The following is an 18,222-nucleotide window of genomic DNA, read 5'->3' as shown; positions in this document are numbered from 1 at the left end:
CACGAAGAAACCCTCACCAGGGTTCTTTGCCTCACTGTGTTAAGCAATTTCCTTCATCACAAACCATTTATATTCAGGTTGAAATGACTACTGGCAACCATAGATGATAAAACCTAGGAAAAAAGCAGACTGTACTATCTTCACTTATATTTAAAGCAACTTTCTATCACGCTAGCTGACCACTGAAGCAACTAGGAAACCAACCAAAATGGGACAAAGGGAAAGCAGTTAAGACCCCATTCTGTAACTGAGAATACTTGCCCCCACACTCTCATTCTCACATACCACAAACCCAATGGCTTCATAACTAATGTCAAGAGAAAGATGGATGGGATGAAAACTGCTTGCACACTTCTCCCTGTAAGGATGCTTTCTAGCAGGCATTCATATTTACTGACAGTCACCTCCTAGATTCCTCTCCTGGAGGACAAGAGTTGGTGAAGAGCATCTTAACCTGATCTGCTGAAGACTAAAGGCACATCATCTAAATCAATCTAGCGTTAAGCTCTCTAGAGCAGGAACTGTCTCTCTGTCTGGTAGCACACCACCATGAACACTGAGGGCTGTTATTAGGGCTCCAAGACACAACAAGTGTACACATAAATACCAGCTGGAACAGTAAATGAAAGCATAGTAATATAATAAGCTGTTAAAACAGCGAATATAATTAGTAAGGATAACTCACTTTAGTTCAACTCCAACATCAAATATATTCACAGACACCAAATTTTCCCTGAGAACAGTATTCAGTCATATTTTACTTTACCTTCCTCGGTTTTGTTTTGGTTTTTTTTTTTTTTATTATTTTTCTTAGAGGAAGCATTCAAAGGTGCAGCTTTAAAACCTTTGCCAAAAAAAAAAAAAAAAGAGAGAGAGAGAGAGAGATTAACACCTGGCCAAGAGAGGATCACACAAACACGAGAAGAATCTCCATGCCCTCTACTTCCCACATGAGAACAGAAATCAGCTTTGTGACACTGACTTTTTATTTACTAATCTAGAGCAAACTGAATTTCCTGTAAGCCTCAGTTATTACAAATCTTTTCAGCAAAGCTCCAGTTTTTAAGTAAACTATCTCTAGTTCTAGCAGACTGAGATGATTCATAGGAAATTTTTTTTTTTTTTTTGCATTGTGTTTAGAAAAGCTAAGCTACTTTCACTCCGATGAGTGCATTACAGACTGGAATAGTCTTTGCATCTACATATATTTTTTTGTTTCTACATTACAAATTTAAAGTACAACTTAACTAGAAAAAAAGCCAGAACTAAATGCGTACTTATCTCAGTACATCATTTATAATGAAGATGCCATGTTTTCAAAAGGATACGAATTCCATTCATTCCAGAAATTTTGAAGTCATCAATTAGCTGTACAACCATATCCTTGTTGGGATCATTAGGGTCACTTTCACGAACCTAGACCAAGAATGTAAACACTGACATTTTAGGAAAAAGTTCACTTTAAAATACTAATTAGTTAGCTTTCCACATGAAGTTAAACAATATTGTGGAGCTTCTGAAACCATGGTAACACATAACAAGCCAGGTATTTAGGAAAAAAAAATGTTAAAAAGTTTAAAAACAATATTCCACTACATGTTTTTAATTCATTATTACTATTATAATTGGTATTGAGCACTGTATTGCATGAGTGACACTTACACATTTAAGCAATTTTATTTCATCCAAGGCTGTCTCTGTATAATGCTGGGCACTTTTTACAACTTTCATTGCAACGAACCTTTTCCCCCTTGAAAAGAACAAAAACATTTTCAACACATGCTCTGAGCTAAATTTTAAATAGAGTGTTTCATAACCTAATATATTCTGAACAAAAACACTGAAATTACACTAAGAACCAACTTTTAACAATACCCTGTTAGCGGTCTTATTTACTGAATATTTCTGTCTCCTTGATGTTTATATCTTTGAAAGAGGTATTTGGTTACATGCTTTATCATTCAATCAAGGTATAATTATACTTTTTCATTAAAGATACAACAGAAATAAACACATTAGCTTACTCTCGCATGTTCAAGACAACATGCAAATTAAGTAAGCAAAGCTAATTTGTCAAAGAAAATAAAATTACACTTATTTCTGAGAGCTTTTATAAACTACACCCTTAACCAAGGGCAAAATAAGACTGCACACATCCTTCTGCATAAAAAAAAGCAAACATTTACATTTATCATGCACGCAAAACAAAAGTTACTGCAAACAAAACAAAGTAACATATTAAGAAAAAATGTGAATGGAAATAAATAGTTTTCTTACTGCATATCCCAGCATAGCCAGACTGTAGAGAAGTGTCCCCATCCTAACTTTCTAATAACATGATACCGTCCATTGAAAAGATCACCAATTTTCACTGGATGATAGCCTCCTTTCATGGAAAAACAAGTAGAAAAAGAATATTCAGAAAACAAACAATTCCCAGGTTTTCAAGCAATTCTTGCAGTATAAATTTTCCTCTTCAAATTGTCCTGTACTATAAATAGAAAATCTAAAGGAAATTTTATTGATGTTAAAAATTCTGCCTTACTTGGCCTGGAGGGAAAAAACTCACGTCCTGTAACTACTGTAGAGTTTATTCACCCTTCTCTCTTATGCTTCTATTTGTGGTAATATTACCATCTGTTCTCTATTTCCCCAGGCTTATCTTCCGCTTCACAGAGAGTACAGGAAAGACCTACATTATTTCTTTATCATTTCTGCAGCTCTTTCAGTCAACAGATTTTGGACGACTGCAGAATGTCAACAGAGATTGTTTTAATTCCCATTTGCTTTGTCCTAATAAAGGCAGCAATAAAATACTTCCTGAGGAAAATGTTAAGAACAATGCAGACTTTATTGATGCTCTTGTGCTTGACTCGTGACGCACAGCAGCAATGCATTTTTCTCATGTCTGAGTTTTTTCACAGTAAGAAAGAGAGAGCAGGCAGCTACAGACTTTGCATGAACTCCTTTTTAGTTACTGAAGTCTGCACTCCTAACTTACAACACTACACAGGTCCTCGAAAGCCCCATTAGGCAAAAAGGCCAACGGGACAAAGCAGGCTGGAGCTCAACTTTCCCAACACTGTGAGGAGGTGTAATGAAGCTTTTTATTCCCTTCATATTTTAAGAGGTGTGCTTCCTCCCAGTCAAACTAGGGAAGACAGTGGTTACACAAGATTATTATTCAGACCTTAACACACTAATAAAAATATCCAAAATTTTGCTTAAATTACAAACAAATAATGAAGCTGCACCATTCAACCCTCTGGGACAGCACCAGCAGCAGACTCGAAGCAGCTGTCAAAGAATCACCTCTTCAGATCTTTCTGGTCCTTCACTATGGCACACCCAACTGTCCTCAGTTATTGACTATTCCACTTAAAATTAGGAAAACCTTAGACTACTTTCTCTAAGTTGCTGTAGTTGTTTTGAAATCCTCTGAAAATCTTGTTAGAACTGGTGCCCAGTTAAGACTATGCAAACTTATCACTTAATTCCTTGGATTTAAAAGAGGCCTTCTCTCTTACCTCCTTTTTAGACGTGGACCAGTGACATTAATCTGGGTATATTTATCTCCTTTCCTTGCTAATAACATCTTTTGTCTGAACAGAAGTTCAAGTTTATTTGTGAACTTTTCTCAAATGCTTCCAGAGCAGTTTAATAAATTTAACACAATTGTACGACAGATATTCAACGGAACGATAAAGCTTAAATATGTATTGCTTTAGATGTTGGTATGTCTAAACTAAAACTCCGAAACACAGGCAGCTTCAATATTTGTATGTTAAGGTGTAACTTCAAGCTTAGCAGACAGCAGACACTCGCTGGTTTGCTCACAGCCTCAACCAAAAGCTGACCCCATCCGACATGGTTGCAGCTGCCCAGGCTCCCACATGTAACACTGCTGGCAGAGACTCAACCAGCTCGGGCCAGAGCACCAAGAAGCAGCACTCACAAGTGGTTGTCTCAGCAGGCACTGGTCTGAACCAAGCAACAGCAACAATTTCAGATGGGCAGCACAAGGCTTGGCCATACAGCGCTGACTTCACACACCTCCCTGCCCACCTGCCTCCCAGTTTATACCACTGCAGAGGGTCAAGCATGTTCACCAGGCACGGAAATGAGTCCAAGGTAGCATGGAGAGACACACAGAGCTCAGTCTCAGCTCTCCCAGACTAGCAGTAAGGTGTTGAAGTTTCATCTTCTCTATGGAAACTTTGCACAAATCTATGAACACCCAGATATGAGAACAATCTTTAAACTTTTAACCTGTGATAACTGTACACTTACTATCACATGCAGTATTTCATTTCACAAATCATTAGGTATACAGACACCAACATTTTCAGTTAAGAGAAAAGGAAAAAGAAGGCACTAGTACAGGAGGACTGAGACATACAGACTCAGCCTAGGACTGAGTCCCAGGACTCCCCCTTGGGGGAAGACCTACCCTCCCCACCATCACTGGAAAGGAAACGCTCATAAAAAGCTGCCAGGCCAACTCACCTAGCAACCTAAAAAGATACCTTCATTTCCACTACTCAGTTGTGTCAACATCGTAAGACTGTGCAACGTTGCCATGTGGGAACCCCTTACTCTCCAAAGGAAAAACAGATCACTTTCAGAACACCCAACTGGATTTACATTCCAGGAAAGGCGGGGGGACATGGACTTACTGAGAGTAAGTGTTGACTAGTGTCTGCTTCATTTGTGAAAAGAAACAGTATCAGCCACATATGAAGCCCAAGTCTACTGCACCTTCATTATTACAGAAATTTTGCTGAATAAGCTCACATATACAAATCTATGCTGACAGAAACGTTAAAAACAAAACAAATTTTAATTGTCTATCTAACCATCCTTGCAGTCAACAGCTGATGAAAAATATTTTTATTCAGATCTTGAAATATTTAAGACAGCTATTGACTGGTTTAAAACAACATAATATTACTACTCATTGGTAAATTCTTTCCGTAATACTCTATCTAGGATGAGTTATAGATGTGAGTGGAAGGCTGAGAGAACATACAGCAATTCTTCCTTTCCGTTAATGAAGAAGTTTGCATTTGTGAAACAAATCAAGCCTGCTGACCTGACTGCAAGAGCTACATAAAACACTTCCACATAATTCACTATCAAAGCATAATTTCTTCTAATTTGAATTTTGCCCTGTATGTATCATTGCATGAAAAGACTGAGATGTATGAAACAGCATTCTCCGTAAAATCATTATTCCTTTTGCAAACAGATGTAATTAGAAAAACTGAAAAGTATTTAACACTTAGTTTTAACACCTCACTGTGGTTTGCAAAACAGATTTTAAAAGTCAACAAAACAAAAATATCTGGAACATTTTACAATTTTCCTACATTACTAGTCCTATTAAATCATTCCTTAACAATTACGTGGACCTTCAAGTATATAAAACAATGTCCAGAAGTAATTTTTTTGCACTGAACAAAATACTCGCTTTTTTTGACATGTTAACAGCATAACACTCAACGATGAAGAATTTAAATACAGATAAAAATATATTTCTAAGAGCTGTTCAGGTAAACAAGTGCCTTATAAATCTGCTTCTCTGCAGATAGCTTTTAGCATACTTGTGCTTCAAAGGGTCAAAAATAATCAAAAACTTGGGACAGCTTCTTCCCATCACAGACAAGAGAGAGAACATCCTACAGAGGAAATCAAAGACACCGAAGTCAAATTAATAAACTGGGCGTTGATAAGTTATTTTAGTAAAATCTATGTATTGCAAGAATAACAATACAATGTATGTAAAAGCCATGTTATTTTGGTCACTAAAGCACCATCATAACTAATTATAGCAATACACCAGCATACGTTACAGATACCAAGAGTGGCAGCACATTCTCTGAGTAGATATACTTCACAAGATACTTTCTACTATCCTAAGCCACAATAGAACAGTTTTGGAAATAACCGATCACCGTTCCTGTACATGTTACTCCCTAATTATCCATGTCAGCAACATATCCATTTACAGGTTGTGGACAACCAGGTAACAACATGCTTAGTCAAATGCATTTTAAAAACTGGTGTAATCCTATGGTGAATGTAACTATTTAAGTTCTTCATGGTACACAAAGTATTTCTAAACAGTAGCAATAAGAAAGCATCTATGCAAAATTAGCAGGTTAGAAAAAATTATGTACTTTTGGAAAAACAATACTGGTATTTGAAAAACATATAATGCGTAAGTGGCACTGCTCATATTGTAGTAAAAAAACCTGCTATACTATTCACTGCAGTGCACACAGAAAAAAGTCTCTCCCACAGCTAGCTAGCTAGCTACATGCACTCAAGAAAGAGGGTCAGAAAAATGAGATCATTATTCCTAAATGCCTCCTGAATCTATTCGTAATTGTAGCTGGCTAGTTCTATGTTTGTACAAGGAATTATTCCCTTTGTAAACTGGATGAATGGGAGACATCTCCAGGGGGCAAAGATGATGATCAGAGAAGCAAAAGATCCCAATTACATCCATGACACGACAGGCTCTTGAAAAAAAATCTCCAAGTGTTTCAAGCCCTTTTAGAAAAGAAGAAAAAAATAGCTTCATTGTCTAAGTACCCCTTGAAAAAAATCACATAGTTGGACTTTTGATATTTCCATTCCTTACACAAATAAAGATTTGAAAAGCATTTAATATAAATTGAGTGACACCACCAGAAGTCATTTCACAGATTTCAGCAGGCCCTGGAGGAAGCCTCCAGGGAACAGAGCGTAGTCTGCTTCACACCGATGGCTGTCAGTTGTCTCTTTCACTTCAGGTGCTAATTCAAACTACTTCAATTTCCTGATTAAAAATACTGTTATGACTGTTTACTAACCACCATGTAATGTGGTGAAGATTTGAGTGCAGTACATAGTAACGTATTCTTAAAAATAATAATTAAAAAAATAAAATTAGTAATAAAAATACCCTGGCAATGGGAAGTACAGTTAGCAGGTAAATGTTGAATTCATTAGAAAAATAAATTACATACTCCCTCATCAAAATTGCCCTCCTATGAAATTTCAGACTGGGGTTGAGAACAGATGAAGTATGCTCTGTGTCTCACTCAAAAATCCTGGGAGACTACCATTTTGGAGATAAAATTAGGAATAAGAGAGACACTCCAGTAATAAATGATAATTTCCAAATATTTATCTTCCACTCTGAAATCACAGGTGAGGTCCCAGAAGAGGAAAAACATTCAAACTAACTCTCAAAACAATTGATGTAATGTATCTAAAAGCCATCCCTGGAATTCTTTACCAAATAATTTATTCCCCATACTGAATATAAAATAAACAAACAGAAACTCTGTACGGCCCCAGATCATCTCCATCTGGCCATTCGATCCTAATTCTGACACAACATGGTGACCTTCCCTTCAGTTCAACTAGAAGGAGGAAACCTTTAAGCGTACAGAAGTTCCCTTTAATTTTGCAGGAAACTTGCAAGTATTTTTAGTGTAACACGTAGTTCATTTTAAAAGCAAACAGATCTCACTACTGACCTGCTACAGTCACAGAGACTCTAGTTAAACAGGTAACTTATAAGCAGGCTGTAAATTTAGACTACTTTTTTGTTTTGTGATCTAGCTTCTCCAGATGGTGACATTTTGCAAGAGATACTGGAACACAGACAACAATGGATTCTTTGAAATTAAAGGCAGCCCTTACTTCAGGGAAGAATCAAGTGGGGGCCTTGAAATGCTTAATATCAAGGAAATACAGATGTTTACAAGTAAACAGATGTTTAAACAACAAATCCCTTACTGATGGAAGACATCACATATACCAAAAGACTTATTTTAATGAACAAGTGTGTTGTAACAGAAATAATTAAAATAAAACATACATACATGCTTTAGTGACATGTTTTTCTTTTCCCTGCTGCAGACTTCAACATTTAGTTTGAGTTTACCGTTTGGTTTTCACTACCGGTATCTGTAAGCCACTTCAACATTTGAAATATCATATATTAATAAAATTTCTTCACCAAAATGGAACAGTCACTTTCAATTGTTACATCTGAAAACACAAACCAACTTGTTCCAGGCTGGGAGAGGGGATTCTTAAAACAGAACATCTCCAGGCTTACACAGAAACTTGTGATTAAAAAAAACATCATCGTATTTGACACAAAAAGTGTTTCTTGATATAAGGAATACAGAATACCAGATATAGTCAACATGCATACAGTGCTTTTTGGCTGTTCAAAAACATTAATCTGAAGTGATAAAAATTTGATGTTTCCTGAAGTAAACTCATATCCTCGAAATCTACTACAACAGATAACCCAAAGTTGACAGATCTGTTATTTATGATTTTTCATTTAAGTACAGCATACATTATACTCTAATGGGAATAGGCTTGCAACTTTAGCAGTGACCTTAAAACAGACTTAAGTATTGACACTGTTGTACTGCAGTCACATGGTTTTATACATTTAATGATATTTTTAAAATTAATATTAGCAACTACAAAAATTAAGAAACTCAAGAGCTTAAAACAAAGATGTAGAGGGCTTCAGACAATGCTGAGGGCTGTCAAAGACAACATGCTAAGAAGCATCATGTAACATCTTGGGCTGGTGCAGGTGAGAGAAGAAGGGGAAAAAAGGTATAGATTTTAAAAATTTAGTTCATGTTGTTAAAGGCATCAAGGCATTTTAGAACCTTTTGAAGTGTGAGAGGGGTTGTTTATTTTGGTTTGGGTGGTTTTGTTTCTCTTGCAACTACCATTGCTGTAAGATAAGCCTCTTTTCCATTCTTATAAGTAGGACATCAGGAAGAAAACATGAATGCAATAATTGTGTATTTATTGCAAAATGATAAATAAGCTCTGGCTAAGTGAAACAGTAAAGGTGAAGGCAGTTGTGCATCTGGACCTGAAGTGAGCCATCGTTTATAATTCTTGTACAAATAAATTCCGTAATAAAAGATCAGGTCTTTAAAAGCCTCCCAAGAACAAAGTTAAGGATTGCGTAACAATGTTTATCCTCATCAATACTGCTGAAATGCACACACCTTTACAGTAATCTGCGGGATCCTCTTGCTCCTCATCGTCGGACCCTAAAATCTCCTCCTCTGGCTCTGGCGGGGTGGGCTCCGGCAGGGGTGGAGGTGGGGGCGGGGGTGGAGGTGGAGGTGCAGAGGGAGCTTTCTGTTGAGGCTCTGGCCTGAAAATGAAAGAGAGTGCACACTTAGTGTAAGAGCTTCCTCACATGGGTAACCCAGCCCTTCACAGGGGAAGAAAAAACACCTTGGGAAATACCAGTGAAGCATGTCTCACTCACGTTCTCACTGTCAGTCTTTCATATCACCTGTGGGACCCTAGAGAGGCATGGACTGAGGTGCACCTGACCAGACCGAAAGCAGATCTCAAGTGAATTTAGACCGACTTGCTCAAATGGCTTGTGAAAGATATATAAAGTATATAATCAGATACAGACAAGCTTTTAGAATTCCTGATGAGTAAATGAGATGTTAGACCTATCTTCTTGAGCATGCTTGAGAAGAAATGTTTTTCAGAGAATGTCAAGTTATTCAAAAACTCCTGCCTGCTAGCCGAAGTAAGAAAGATCTCATTAATAAACAGTAAGAAACAACCTTCTAGTGACACAGACCTGAACCAGATGACTTAATGCACTTCTCCTCACCTGTAGCTGCTGCCAAGACTATGGAAAGCCATATCACTATATAAAATACTGAAAACAGCTATTAGGAAGTAAAAGAGAAAAATTAATTTTTCTAGGTAACCTATGATGTGTTCCCAGACCACACACAGCATAGCATATTCACTAACTGAAAAAAAAACCACCACCAAAACCCAAAAAGAAAAAACCACCCCACAAACAAACAAAAAAGCCAAAACCCAACACTGCCAACCAAGATGTGTTTTTCTGTCTTGCATCTCCAGTGTAGGAAAAAAAAAAAAAAAAAGAAAAAAATTAAGTATGTCTTATATCGCATACCGAGAAAGGCTGTACTTGGTATTTCTAAACACCTACAAATTACTCGCATTTCCAAATTCTGAGTATTTTCAATACACACCAAAAAATGAAATCCACAGTTGACGCATACAAGAAAGCCCTGTCCAAACAGGTTGATGCTGTTATTTTTTGTATTCATACTTCATAAAATAAAAAATTTATACTCGCCGAATAATATACTTGCAAAATACATTTGCAAAGTAACTTAAGGCATTTGTGCCATCAAAAGTTGCTATAACTTGCATTTATATCTACTTCAAATCTAAGCCATCTAAAAAAACACCATATTAAGAGCGTTTTGTCATTCATACAACAAAGAAATAGAAATCTGTAATTTGCTGATTTTTCGGCTCCTAAAATTTAGATTCAAATACTTCCTTGATCATGAGTAAAAACTGTATTTATGTTTATCCCACTTCTATAGTCCTCCTCCTTATAATTCCCCACCCTTTTCTTTTTACACACTGCAATTGTTCAAGACAGACAGAGCATTTGGAGTTGAAGAGTACACAGTTGGTCAGAAATACATTCCACTGGCAACATGCACCGCCTGCACAGCAGCTGCTATTATTCCTTCGCTTTAAAGGACATCACTGGAAGTTGCACACATACCAAATTTATCTGCCTGCTACCCTTTTCAGATAATAAAATTCTTCTATCTGTTCAGTAACTGGACAGATTTAAAAAGCAGTATTTGGAACCAATTTATTTATGGTTTATGTTATGATGAGAAATCTACTCAAATAAATAGATTTATGTAATTTTTAACCACACGAAGCTTAGGACACAGAGAGAGAAGGGATCCATTTGTAGGATAAACAATAAATATGTTTGCATGTGCTCCTACTTACACAAATTACGCTGTTTTTTGCCTTTCTCTTTCCTCTTTTGTTCCCAACAGATGTCTCTATACTGTACATTGCGAGAAAAGTAAACTGATACAGCAAATAGAAAGTACAGCACATTCTCTGACCAGTGAATCTTACGACACGTTAGATTAATGGCCCGCCAATAGCCTGGTTTCACTGGGTCAGCAAGCTGATGGCCCACAGGCCCGGTCTTATGTTAGCAGAAAGCTTTAATCAAACACATTGTAGTATAAGGATCTATATTACAAACCTTGAATCCTCATCTGCTGGGCACAAGACCATTTTGGACACACGGATCAAGAAGTATGAACCATTGAAAATTAATAATGATGAGCAAGAAAAATAAAGCACAGTGGAAACATCCTGCAGTTCATCAATATTCTGAAAGCAGCGTGCCAGGTAACACAGGCACATCCGTCAGTGCTTGGACTCCTTATTTTGGACAGTACCATCATTTTACTTCACTCTGACCACAAGTTTCCATGTTATTGTTTTAATCACATAAGATCACACAAATATAGCAAAACCTAGGGTAAGTTACGGCAATGTGGTACAGGGGTCTTAAGTTCAAAAATCCACTGAAATTGTGCCAATTTTGCCTTTTAAGATAACAACTACTTGCTCTGCTTCCTCACATGATAAAGATAATACCTTAAAGATAATTGGAAGCATTTCTGGAATTGAGATTCACACATTTTGTCACTCATTTTGAAACAAACATCAAGGAATACCAAGAAATTCCCTCTGAAAGAGAGAGGAAATGTATACACCAAAATTCTGAAAAAGCCAATATTTTAATTTATTCCTACAGAAACAGATTAAGACTCAGAAGCAGCTCTATTTTCTTTCTCAAGCTACTATATTTTTCTTTTGAAAAGGTGGGGGTTTTTTCCTGTCTCCAATCCTAGTCGTATTCGGTATTCTCAAGTGCCTTCTTATTGTCCTTTGTGGACATCAGGAAGGAAGGAAAGATATCACTTTATTTCCTTCTGGATTTATTTATTATTTTATCTGCTAATAACAAAGCACTGATTTAAACTGAGGAGTATCTTTGGTTTGTCCTCTTAGCTTTGCTTGTACCTTCTGAAGCAATCAAATATTAGTACATGAATCATTATTTATATCACAAAAATGTAAAAGTGAACAAACCAAAGAACAATGCTAGGAATCCCTTGCTAAGAATCCTGAACTGAAGCAAAAAAAAACCCGCAAAATAAGCCAATAATGCGGCATTAGCAGTCAGACTGACGTAACTCTGCGCGATGTCTTTCCTTCACCCTTCTTCAAGTCTTCAATGCTTGACTTGGCTGCTTAAATTCTGCCTACAAGTTGAATAACTCATCCTGGCATTACCAATTCTTGCTCTTCTGCCAATGCACAATTTCACAGTGTTAGGTAGGACATCAGTCAATAAGAGAACTCCAGTTTCGCTATTTCTTAGTAGCCCTTTAATTGAACTGGAAAGATAAGCCTTTGTAATGTGTGGCATGAACATATTCTTTATTCAGCTTAAATTTCATTTTTCCAGTATAGAGTTTGTTAAAATGTGAATTATTTTTTTCTTCAGAATGAACTTTAAAACATCTTTGGCATTAAAAATCCAGCCATTAAGAAAGTTGTGAGTACTAAACATATATGCTAGCCTCCTTTTCCTTTCCAGAAACGTAATTGTCAAATACTATCATAACATAACAAGCTATTCAATAGGTGCATTATTTCAAGTTATTACTCTTTCTTATTTCCTAAAACGTTGTATGTAATAATACATGTTAGGTAACACGTGCATGCAGAGGCATGCATGCACGTGTCTGTTTTGTTTTGGTGGGTTATTTTTTCCTGAAGTAATCACTTGGTACTCTGTGGTCTACCACTACTAGGTTATTCATCACCATCCAAGCATAAACACTTGATTAGTAGAAGAAGATGACACACCATTTTTAACTCACAGTATTCTGTTGGTAGTTATGCAGAGAACTGACCATCTCCACAGGCTATAACGACAAACCTTGTAACTGTATTGAAAGAAGCATTACAAACAATTAACAAACACTAGCCAGAATGTTTTATCTTTTAATGACTCTTTTAAATGGACAAAAATAAATTTACAGAAGAGTCCAGTCAAAACGCAATGAAAACCTATTTTTTAACCTGCTCTTTGAGGGAATGCTTAGTAAAAGACAAAAGCTGAACCATTTCTCCCCTACAGTGAACTTGCAGAAAAATATGCTGGAACGCTCCAAGGAGTCTCACAGAAAATCAATTGCCCACTTTAAGAAAAGTAGAATTACTGACAACTTAATTTTACTGTTCTCCATCATGGACATGCTGCTCCATCTTCCAACTGGGGAACAGCCAACAGTAAAAGCAATCTCCATGACATTAAAACCTGAAAATACTGGGAAAATTATACCATGAGAAATTCAGACAGAACTCTCCAGGATTTTTGTTGTTGATGTTGTGGGGTTGTTTGCTATTCTTCTGTTCTGGAAAAGGTAAAACAAGAGCAGTGAGGGTGATTAAAAACCCAAAATGCTTTCCATATGGGAAGTATCTGAAATTACCATAATTCTTCAGCCAGGAAAACAGATAACAGAGATCTATAAAAACTTCAGAGGCACAGAGAAAGGGAATAGAAAATGACTGTTCACTGCCTCTCCCCACACAAACAGAGCCAAGTTGACAAAAAAAAATCTGAAGGAAAAAAAATTACTCATAGAACAGAATGTTAAAAATTAAAGCCACCTTTTTTCCTCAGATATTATGGAGAAGTTAGCTACATTCAAACAGGGCTTAGAAAAACTTAGGGAAGAAAATGGACTGATACCTAATACAAAACCACTTTTGACTTACGAAGCCCATCGGCCTGAGATTGCTGCATTTGGGCAAGTATTCAGCACATCATGGCCCAACCCTGCACTCTTCCCCAGGCAACTGTTCCTGGCCAGAGGGAACGCGGATGCACCTTGGGTATGACCTTGTCCAGTCGCTTAATCTTCAGACATTCCTTCCTTTTCCTCAACAAATTAATTAATTCCATTACTAAAAACCAAAACAGACTGCAGGACTCTTTATCCAAAACCCTCACAGACCAAAAAAATATATTTTTATTCTTATTATCAAGTAATGGGTAATAATGCATTGCAGGAAAGATTGCTGTACAAGATTACTACTTGAAGAAACCCCCATGTTTTTCTCCATGGGGAACAGGAATATAACAGGAGGAGTCCTTCTCTGTGAACATGGTACTGTATGCACGGTGAACTACTGAATTTATTAACTTAAAGACAACTTCTAGGTAAACAGAACTTTACCTTGAGTGTTGCTAAAACCTACACCTGCTTCTCCTACCTTTAGGAGAGCATTGTGTCAGAGGAAAACGCACTGAGTCAAATGAAAAACAAACTGGGAGGGAGGCAGAAATTGGTGGCGTTAAGCCAAGAACTCAATCTGAGGGGAAAACAAAACTCTCCTTAACATTTTCAGAAGAACATATCCAAAGAAATTTTTTGTTAATAGAAAATGCAGTTAAAAGGAAGTTAAACCTCCATGTAGTTAATAAAATAAAATTTGGAATAAACTAGTCTAACAATGTTACGAACCTCCTGACATGTCCACAGAGGCTCTTTGGGGAATTTCAAATGGAAGAGAAAAAAGAGAGGCAGAGGGAGGGTAAACATGAGAAGAAATGCGCTATAAGCCTCCTAAAGCCAAGATGTGAGCTTTAAGAAATCTTCGAGTGGGTGTGGGTCCATCTGGAAGGAGCTCCAGCTATGCTTCCCTCCAGCTCCAGAAGGCAAAATCTTTCATGCTCCCAAGCAAGACTCTCAGGTGCTGTAGAACTTAACATCTGAAATCTCTATAAGTAAGTTTCTTCCAGCTGTTATTAACTGCTTAAGGACTCAGCTATTTGGATCTCTTTCTTGTTTGTTCAAATTATATCTGCTTTACTAGTTGAACTCTTGCCTGTTCTTTTTCCCAAATGCATCTTTAGCTTGATTAGACAGGTGCCTTCTAACAGTGAGCTCTTTGAACCAGACACAGCCTTAAATGAAGCCTCTAAATAAATTCACACACATATAACAAGCAACAAAAGCAAGAGAAAGATCAAAACACCACCAAAGTTCTTGCTGAAGGAACAAAATGATGTTGCATATTTCAAGTAAGATTTTAAATGTTATAAATCTGAATAATTTAAAATTTTAATAGTTATTGTAAATTATTTGTAATTTAATATTATAATAATTTTTAATTATGCCAGAGGTTATCATTTTTAGAACCAAAGACTAAGTCCAGAAGGAAACAGAGCATAAGGATACATGTTTTTAACTGACTCAAAGAAATTGTTAATGTGAACATCCAGAGACAGCTTTGCTTTACGTGAAAAGCGCTATTTGTGTTCTTATACTAGTGGAGTAAAACTATACCAAATTTTCCAATTCTAGAAAATCCATGCATAAAAAGAGAGACTGCTGGCACATCACAAGCATGAAGTAGTTTCTACATCTGGTCATTATTAAACAAAATTATTGTTCCCCCTGGGACTGTTAACATTCCTTCAAAAGACACCATCATACTGTCAAACATCAATCAAAGCACCAGTGGAAACCCCTCCTGGAATGGAGCAGGCTGAGACACGTAGCTTCTGTAACCTCTAACGAACAGCGTGAGAGAGAATGAATTTTTCTTTTCCATCTTGTTTACTAGCCTTTTGGAGGCAACCTTGGGCTTCAATGTATTCCCAAAGCCAAAGTAAAATGCCAAGGAACTCTGCCTTCTTCTGTTCAAAACAACAGAATACTACACACAAATACCATTTCAAGCAGCTGGTGCTGCAGTTTTATCAAGCCACTACCCCAGCCCAGCAGCAGAGTGCTAGTGCAGAGATCCTTCTTGTTTTCCGCTGCTCACCATAGAGCTTCTCCCTTGCCTCAGTGCTGGATCTCGCGATTACACAGCCACAACGGATAGCAAATCCATGAACTGGGCTCCCTCACTCTGCACCCACATAGGAGGAAAGGCAAGCAGGAGGGCAGAGCTGAGGGGAACCACTAGCAGCCTACCATTATATCAAATCACACGTAACATGAATCAGTAAGGCCTGCCAGGTTTGTCGACATCACAGGAGGTAGCTCTTTTGGGCTTTCTCTGACATGGGGTTGCATCAAGTTCCCCAAAGTAATTGGTTTCAAGATCTGAAAGTCAGTCCCAAATGAAGTTTTGTTCTCAAACACTTGCAATTCTGTTAAAATGTTCTTACGACAGCAAAACAGAAGCCATATCTATCCAGGAAGCCTCAATCTTAACTGAACTTGCCACGGTATTATGTTTTCCTCCTCACATACTGTTTTTCTTGCAGAGTTCTACTTTCCAGACCAGTCATCCATTACAGACTTGCAGAAGGAAAAAAGTCAACAGTTCAAAAAGAAAAAACAGACCCAGCTGGTGACACAAAAAGAAAATACCTAGGTGTACACTCAGCAGCTTGTACTTTGCCCGTATTTCTAGTCACCAGTAAAGTGTTGTAAAGGCTGAGAAAGTTATTTTAAAAAAAAACAAAAAGCACAAATTCCTAAAAGCCAAAGAAGAGAAACACAGCTGTAACAACTCCATGGAGTATGTACTGATCAAAGGAGAATACAGAGTTTCTTATATATGCATCCTAACATGCCAGAACAAAACCTCCACCTGAAGTAAGTCGGATAAGGCATATCACTCCAATGCAATGATAAAAACGTAGTTAAAACACATTCAAGTCTCATAAAACGCATGTGAAGCTTCACCTTCTCCACACCTTCTTGCGACAAGAATCCCTTCTCATGCTGCAGGGCTCCTTGCTCCGTCTCCCTGCATAGGCACCTCCACTTCTGACCAATTAGAAGACCTGACAGGAAACACTGGCATGCAGTAACAAAGTAGCCACTATTTGCTTTGACTTCTTTTTCCTCTTACTATGGTTAAGCTGTGTGATGGATTACTTTTAACAGAATGATTCACAAGTGTATAAATGGAAATTAATTTTTTGCTTTCTTTTTGGCATGTTACATTGTAGTATTTCATTTCTGACTTGCTCTTTGGCATGTTAAATTACAGTGTTTCTGGTCTTTCTATTAATAAGATATAATCGGAAAACATGCTGTTGCTTCAGTATCCTACAGTTGCCACTAGCAACAAATGTGCAAGTTCTGAATGGGAGGGGGAAGAAGCACCCTCTGCTCTCCAACAGCCCTATCTGCCCCTGGAAAAGTTAACAGATTTAACGTAATTTGGCATCAAAACCCCTTAAGTCAATGACCCTTTGAAGTTGAAGATGGACTCAAATACGAGTTCATAACTAAATTATGAAACATGGGATTTAGTCTTTGTGTATCAGAACAAGCCAACAACTTCCTTAGAGTTCATATAAACAGACGTACACTACAACAAAGTATATATTCCATTTATATAGGGAAGACAGCTGTGATAATCTCAAGCAAAACAGCAGGAGTAAATAAAAAAATGCAGTGTTTCGCACCCCTTTTTACCTATTTAACAGCCTAGTAGAAAAGATTTCATAGGAACAGTGAAATTGTAACCTTTTCACTTATCACCAAATGCAGTCAGCAGCAGAGTACCTCTTGCTTTTTTTTTCCCCCTCTGCAAAACCACCCTGGTAAAATGTAATCCTGACTTCACATGATAATCTTAATGCAAAAAAAGCATTCTTCATCTCCATGCTTAATTAACGTTTGGAAGACTCATTCATCCTGTTAGTGCAAATGCATCATCCTCTGGGTTGTGTCTGGGAACTCAATTCTACAGGCAATGAGAAGAGGGTAAGCAGACAAGCATTTTTGATGGGACAAACGCTGAGGTACATAACTGGCAGGGGGAAAACAAGAGCCTGAAGGAACAGGGTTGGCATGACTAAGTCAGCAATTAGAGGAACCTCTCTGTCTACAGCAAATACAAAGCATCACTGCAGCAATAAATTCTGAATGCCATAGTTGGAACTCTGTTGATACCAAACTTCACCTCGTTAACGTTGCTTTTGAGAAGCTGGAATGAGCATTTTACATAAACTATCTACATTAACAGTCATAACTCCTTTTCACTGACAGACTTTCTTTCAAAATGAAGGACTGATCTCAATCCCTCTAAAAACACACAACGCCTCTCCCAAACTTCCAAATGCTAGTAACGTCTCCATATAACTTTACAAGAATTTTAACAAACCTCTTCACGATTCCTACTAGCATTTTATTAAAGTACCTACGCTCGCACTGCAGTATCAGTACATAATAAAAACAAGCTAAATGAGCAATTTAAAACATTTTACATTAAATATTAGACCTAAGTTGCAAATAT

At 37.2% G+C, this 18,222-nt stretch overlaps 1 protein-coding gene across 7 annotated transcripts in view; it reads right to left on the bottom strand.

The window, feature by feature from the left end:
• SRPK2 (SRSF protein kinase 2) overlaps window positions 1-18,222 on the bottom strand; it is a 154,817-nt gene that overhangs the window by 40,679 nt on the left and 95,916 nt on the right. For all 7 annotated transcript variants that reach the window (XR_012658648.1, XR_012658647.1, XM_075081407.1 and 4 more), the window contains 4 exons: window positions 9,045-9,196; window positions 2,278-2,386; window positions 1,663-1,750; window positions 1,329-1,416 (listed from right to left, as the gene is read on the bottom strand). Coding sequence is in view for 5 of the 7 variants with exons in the window: in XM_075081407.1 (XP_074937508.1) it covers window positions 1,329-1,416; window positions 1,663-1,750; window positions 2,278-2,386; window positions 9,045-9,196 (437 nt within the window). In the remaining 2 variants the exon portion in view is untranslated. The remainder of the gene's footprint in view (window positions 1-1,328; window positions 1,417-1,662; window positions 1,751-2,277; window positions 2,387-9,044; window positions 9,197-18,222) is intronic.

This window comes from Phalacrocorax aristotelis, chromosome 1, assembly GCF_949628215.1.
Source record: "Phalacrocorax aristotelis chromosome 1, bGulAri2.1, whole genome shotgun sequence".
NCBI classification, from domain to species: domain Eukaryota; kingdom Metazoa; phylum Chordata; class Aves; order Suliformes; family Phalacrocoracidae; genus Phalacrocorax; species Phalacrocorax aristotelis.
Note: the sequence above shows the minus strand (reverse complement) of the source record. Positions and strands in the feature narration are given on the sequence as shown.